Genomic DNA, 6,395 nt, shown 5'->3' on the forward strand with positions numbered 1-6,395 from the left:
CATTTTATTAATGGATAATAAACAATGAGTATGAAAAGTATCATATCTTCATTAGATACTTCAAACTTGGTAAGTATGAAAAGTATGCTTCTAATCACCCTCCCACTACTCCCCTGACCCTCCCTTTGTTTTGGAGCATCAGAACCATGGGAATTTTTCACAGATGACAAACCATTGCTTATCTGAAAATGGTAGTTATTACTCAATTACTTATTACTATTCTTTTTTCTTTTTTTAAATTAATAAAAGAGTTAGCCATTCAAAACTTACAAGGGGTATTTCCTTTTCTTTTCCCTTCAACAACAAAATCTTCTTTTTCCCAATATCAGGAGTTCCAGAAGAACCTTCACAAATTTATAAATATGTTAACAAATTAATTTTGGAGAAAAAAAGAGTGATGAGTAATAATATATAATATACCACGTCCTTCCTCCAGTACAACACTTCCAGAAACAGGCTGTTGATCATCACGTTTATGGACCTGAACATATGTTGACTTTTCTTTACCACTTCTACCCTTCCCACCAGTATCCCTTGGAACATACTGTTTTAATAACATTAATACCCATTAAAACATGTTAAAATTTTAATCTTTATTATGTAAAAAGATTCAGATACCATGATGATGATGCACCACTAGCCCTTTTCATTAACTTCCCATTATGCAATGACCTCTGGAATTTATTAAAATATAAATTGAGAATATATATTTTATTCTGAAGGAGTATAAATATAATATATCCTACCCGAGATCCACCCTTGGCTGCTCTTTTCTTGCGAATAAAATCCATTAAAGGAGTAACGATAAGCGCCTCCTTAGCATTACCTTGAAAATCAAAGTTTAACTCAAATTAAATGTTAATTTAGATCTTATTATAATTATTATAATTATTAATTCAAGATTTAAAACTAACCAGCCACTTCGGCTTTCCTTTCTTTCCAATTGTATCTCTGCACTAGGAAGATTCTACGAATACCAGTAGTTTCAGCTTTAGAGCTCTCGGAGCTAGCTAGATCTATGAGGTTCTACAAAACGAGTCAAATGACAATAATACCCCTGGAAATATGTCTAAAATGAGGTTCAGGGGCATACCAGTTGCGACAAGTTGACAGCCTCACCTGGAAATATGTCTAAAATATGTCTAAAATGAGCTTCGAGGGCATTACAGCCAAAATGACGATAATACCCTCTTTTTGGAAGATATGCAAGCTGCTCATTTATCAGATCATTCAAGGTCCTAGTGCAACTCCTGAAAACAAAAACATATTTATAAATAAACATCAGGGACAATACACCAATCGTGTCTACAGCCATGGTTGTACTATCAACGATCACTACTAGAAAAACAGCCTTTTACGACGCGCAATGCGTGTCGTAAAACGCTCAGAAGACGCGCAAATGCGTGTCAAGGAAGGCCCTGTCATAACAAGAGACGACACGCTTTTGCGCATCGTCTATTTACGACGTGCATTTACGACGCACATTTATGACACGCATTTACGACGCACAGTTATGACACGCAATGCGTATCAAGGAATGCCCTGTCATAAAGGAAGACGACAAGCATTTGCGTGTCATAAAACCTTACGACGTGCGTGTTTATGACACGCAATGCGTATAAAGGAAGCCCCTGTCATAAATGAGGATGACACGCATTTACGTGTCATAAACTTCAGTAACCATTTTCGATATACATTTACGACGCGTCTTTACGATACTTATTTACCCATAATACAAAAATATGTAAACAAATATATACCAAAACAATCAATTTCATCCAATAACATCATGCCAAAAAATTGTAATACATTGATATTAAGGTGATCTAATTGTACATTGTTATTAAGAGGTTTTCCCTAACTACATAACCTAATACTACATTGCTATTAAGGGACACCTTCTGCAATGTAATGCTATACAAACTAAAAAGATATACACAAAGATGATAAACATCAAATTCCAACTAAGTAGAGTTTCATCTTGCCTTTCATAATTATTTAAGACTAATGAACCCCTGCTTCGATAATTCTTGTAACTTGATCTAATAACAGTCAAAAAATTAATATGCTAATATAATTATTAGAAGAATCAAACATGGAATGTTAATTGTAAAAGACGAAATTACCTTTTTCTCCATCCAAAGAATGTGGGACCACATTTGAGATATGATATTTGATCCATGTGGTGTTCCGTGTTCCATTAAAATATAATGTATTTATCAAGTTTAATATTCAACCATTAAATGTAACAAAGTTAATGTTTTTTACTATACTATGTAGCTTGTTATATAAACAACTAAAAGATTGGACTATGAAAATAGCTTTGACTGATTAAACATGTACCGTTGACCATTGACTTGGACTAAAGCAAAGCCCTGCCCACCAACCTTCTCCAACTCCAAAATCCTGAGGTGATACTGAAAATGTAAGCCTTTCCACATCTGAAAATGTATAAGAAATATTAGATAAATTTATTGACTTGAATGTTGATTATACATCAGATTATTGATTTGGAAAGACCAATAATTAATGTTTACTTGAACTGAAAAAGAAAAGAAAAAGATGGTGGAAATAAATATTGGCAATCTCAAGATTTAAATAGAAATTAAACAATTCAATAGCAAAAATATAAAAAAGAACAAAAAAAATATAACAAATATTATCACTAAATTTTTCTTACATTCCCTTTACTCATTGTCTGTATGATTATTTTTAAGTTGCTTTGCAAGATGCTTTTGTTTTGCCTCATTCTCAATATGTCTTTGGTATTCCAAAGTTTCTTCAAGCTTTCTTTCCTCAGCTTCAAGCTCAATTTTTCTACGCATTGTTTCATCTTTCAGTTGGTTAAAAGCATCTTCATTTTCATCAACAGTTTCTACATTCTAATGGGCTAAAATATGTAGCTCACTATTGTTTTGTAGCCTGCACACATAACAGGATTATTAGCAAGCATTCCAATCCATTGTTTTATAGAACATTAGAACATAAGTAGCACTCATTTGTTTCGAACCTTAGAATCCTTTATTTTCCTGTAATCCCTGTTCTTTCTTTTATCTTTTAGCTTATCATTAACAGTTCCCTTTTTAGAATCTAGAGCAAGTTCTGCTAGAAAAGCTTCTCTTGCAGCATCCGACTTCTCTGTGGCATCTTTCTCTGCTAAATCTTCTAGGAGTGCCTAAAGAAAAGTCAAAATAGGGGAAACTAAGATCTCATGCATGGACATGGTAACAGTCAATAGAAACTCATAAATATACGAACCCGCAAGAAAGACTTTACTAGAGGCACAACTATGAGTCCAAAATCATGGACAGATGCAGGACTGAGCTTAGATTCCAACTGCTGCATTCCAGCTACAGTTCACATGATTCTTGCATCAATTTTGCTGAGCTGTATCTTCAAAAAAGTAAGATGAAGTATAGATACTACACATAAATATAAAATATATATACATCTCCATAAATCAAACTAACCTCAATTGACAACTGTTCTTTCTGCTTCTGGATTGCAACTTCTATACAAGAATCCACTTGATGCAGATAGTTATCTTCACCAGATTCCAAGTCACGTAGATGAGAATTCACAAACCCAAACTGGTTAACATTCAAAGATTCAGCTTCTTTTAAAACATTTGCCAAGGCATCCACCTCAAATTTGTTGACAGGTGGCATGACATCATCACAGCTCACCATAAGCCCTTCATGTCACTTCCTTAAAACAAATTCATAACTTTGTCGTGTAGATTCTGTAGAGTATTCTCTTTTCTTACCTTCTTCTAGACAGAGATCTTCCACTTGCTGCAAAGCTTCTTCATAGCTTGTATGCTCTAACTTTCTTTCACATAACGCATGGAGATGATTAAATTCCTTTTCAAGCATCTGTAGAGTCTCCATTCCTTGATGCACCCTCTCCTCTCTAGACCGCATCCAGAATGTCAACTGTTCCCCACTTGTGGGACCCGAAAATATCCATGACAATAAAGAATCATCATCATATACCAACCCATTTTCAGAGCCAACACTAGTAAGAAGACACGGCTCTAACAAGAGACATGATCTATCTTCATTGAATACTATCTTTTCAGTCATTTCAATCACACGGGTGGACCTATTCAAGTCTTCCACAAGATTACCTTTCTCAGAGTACCTACTTAGTCCACAAGAATGAGATATCTCTTGCAAGAATTTGAGCACTTCCCTAAGTTCGGTTGCTCCCAGAAAGCATATGCAAATGGGTGATTGATCCACACCGCAATTAAGGAGCCGAGAATGTAGCTCATCCACTGCAAACTGTATAACCTTAGTAAGAGAATGAGGCAAAACAAGTGAAGACGGTTTTCACATTGGTTGCAAGATTACCAGGTTGTACACAGACAATTGAGTAAAGGGAATGTAAGAATCTTGTGAAGTATCCAAGATTCATATATAAAATAAAATTTGTTTTTGTTTTACCCAAAATGTCCAGTTTTACATTTCTAGGAAAATGAAATTCCTTTACTAAAAGTAGATTTAAGGAGCAGTAGATTTAGAATACCACTTTAATGCCAATGGATTTCATGAGAAGAACCACACCATCAACCGGAATTTTTAAGATTTCAACAGTAGAAAAGTCAGGGAATATGTTGTTGAAGACACCAGAAGAATAGAGACGATAACAGTGGCCAAGTGTTGTTCTTCCAGCTCTTCCAGCACGCTGAGCTGCAAATGCTTTGCTTATCCCATTCGAAGGATTATAACTCTTAAACCTTTCCCTTCCTTCATATCCAGGAAGCATCGCATACAGGGGCAAAACCGTCAATGCACCAGGGACCCATCATCCTTCTTTTCCTTTTCCTTTGATGAATCTGATTGTTTCAGATCAGATTTACCTGTATAGATAATATTTAAAAAAAAACATCAAAATTTTAGTAAGTTATAACTTATAATAATAAATAAAGAGAAAGTTAAGATGGAATCATGGAATCGTGGAATCATGGAATCATACAAGAGCAATCTCCTGCCCTAGATCTGGATGCGTAGGAGCAATTATGGCAAGAATATTGATGTGCTTTTGCATTAAGGCTCTATGAACTGATACCATTACTGTAAAAAAATGATCAAAATGTATTACCACTTCTGTTAAAAGAATGAAGTAAAGGAGATCATACCAATGGAACTATGAGTGAAAATTTGGATAGCATCAATTACTGGTGTTGACAATGTTAGCATAACCTGCTCAAGGAGATGAAAGAAAATAGGTTAAGTTAAATTCATAGATTTGAAAAACAAAAGTGAATGAAAAAGGTAAAGGTAAATTATATATATACTAACACCATTTGCTGAGGCAATAAGAACAAGATTTGGACATAGTTCACTTTCTACTAGCACAAGTGCATATGGCTTCCAGTATTCAAGAAAAGCATTCACAGCAGTAGGTGTATTAACTGGAGCAAACTGAATTAGGGTTCAATAATCATGAATGGAACTGAATTCATACAACAAGTTAGAAAATGTAACCTGTATCATGAGATATAAACATATATATACCTGATATATGACATCACAAGGAACAAAAGTCTTTAGTTGTCGTCATCAAAATAGTTAAGTACTCTTCTTGTATCGTTGAATTATGTGGCTTAAGCTCTTGCATACTCTTCATCTAATCCTCACTATCCTTTATTTCAGCAAGTTTTTTTCTTCCTAATTTTAAGTTTTTGTTACATGGCAAGAAAAGGAGAGACATAGTCTGCATAGCCCTTGCTGATCAGTGCTGGGTATTCTGAAAAGCAAATCCAATTGCAAAAATCACTTCTCAAACACGGTGGTTCAGGGATTAAACGTATCAAAGGTTGAAACCCAAATGTAAGTTGAACATAAGTTGAACAAAAAAGATAAAATTAAGTACCTTTACAATGGAGCTTGAAGAAGCCATTTTCATCTTCTTTTTCAGCTAGCACTAAAGACGGTGGTTGGGGGATTCGACGTACCAGATGCGGGTGAAGACCGAAGCTGGAAATCACCGACAGGAGACAGAGGAGTCATTGATAATCAATTAATTAGACTTGGAAGACAAACTTTATCTTCGAGACCTTATGTTGACCTAATCATCATATCAGAACAAAATTTCACCTGTAGAGGTGCGAAAACATGTGATGAGCCAAAAATCAGAATAAACAAGGTCATCAGGACAAACCTAAGGATTCGCCTTGGTGATGTTGTGTCTGTTCACCAATGTCCAGATGTCAAGTATGGAAAGCGCATCCATGTACTTCCACTTGATGACACCATTGAAGGTGTCACATGAGACTTGTTTGATGTCTTCCCTTAATAGCTGGTGTGTGATGAGTCGAATAGAGTTCCTGTATGCCAAAACCCTAAATGGTTGTAAGATTGAAGAAGAAAATCATACGTGGGGGAAGT

At 35.1% G+C, this 6,395-nt stretch overlaps 1 protein-coding gene and 3 long non-coding RNA genes across 4 annotated transcripts; all 4 read right to left on the reverse strand.

The window, feature by feature from the left end:
* Positions 1-250: 250 nt before the first annotated feature.
* LOC145129634 (uncharacterized) lies at positions 251-670 on the reverse strand. The gene is made up of 3 exons (XR_013717573.1): positions 619-670; positions 421-544; positions 251-344 (listed from the first exon to the last, which is right to left on the reverse strand). It is a non-coding gene; the product is annotated as an uncharacterized LOC145129634 (long non-coding RNA).
* Positions 671-2,244: 1,574 nt separating this feature from the next.
* Positions 2,245-3,579, reverse strand: LOC145133696 (uncharacterized). The gene is made up of 5 exons (XR_013718680.1): positions 3,471-3,579; positions 3,259-3,387; positions 3,011-3,175; positions 2,681-2,922; positions 2,245-2,441 (listed from the first exon to the last, which is right to left on the reverse strand). It is a non-coding gene; the product is annotated as an uncharacterized LOC145133696 (long non-coding RNA).
* LOC145133695 (putative ATP-dependent RNA helicase DHR1) lies at positions 3,572-5,207 on the reverse strand. Its single transcript, XM_079068640.1, has 4 exons — positions 5,144-5,207; positions 4,981-5,078; positions 4,531-4,864; positions 3,572-4,286 (listed from the first exon to the last, which is right to left on the reverse strand). The coding sequence occupies exons 3-4, from the start codon at positions 4,768-4,770 to the stop codon at positions 3,702-3,704; spliced, it is 825 nt and encodes a 274-aa protein (XP_078924766.1). The 5' UTR covers positions 4,771-4,864; positions 4,981-5,078; positions 5,144-5,207; the 3' UTR covers positions 3,572-3,701.
* A 148-nt stretch (positions 5,208-5,355) lies between these two features.
* LOC145129464 (uncharacterized) lies at positions 5,356-5,942 on the reverse strand. Its single transcript, XR_013717515.1, has 3 exons — positions 5,881-5,942; positions 5,523-5,754; positions 5,356-5,419 (listed from the first exon to the last, which is right to left on the reverse strand). It is a non-coding gene; the product is annotated as an uncharacterized LOC145129464 (long non-coding RNA).
* Positions 5,943-6,395: the final 453 nt, after the last annotated feature.

Source organism: Lactuca virosa, chromosome 8 (assembly GCF_052849685.1).
Source record: "Lactuca virosa cultivar CGN04683 chromosome 8, Lactuca_virosa_CGN04683_v6, whole genome shotgun sequence".
NCBI lineage: Eukaryota > Viridiplantae > Streptophyta > Magnoliopsida > Asterales > Asteraceae > Lactuca > Lactuca virosa.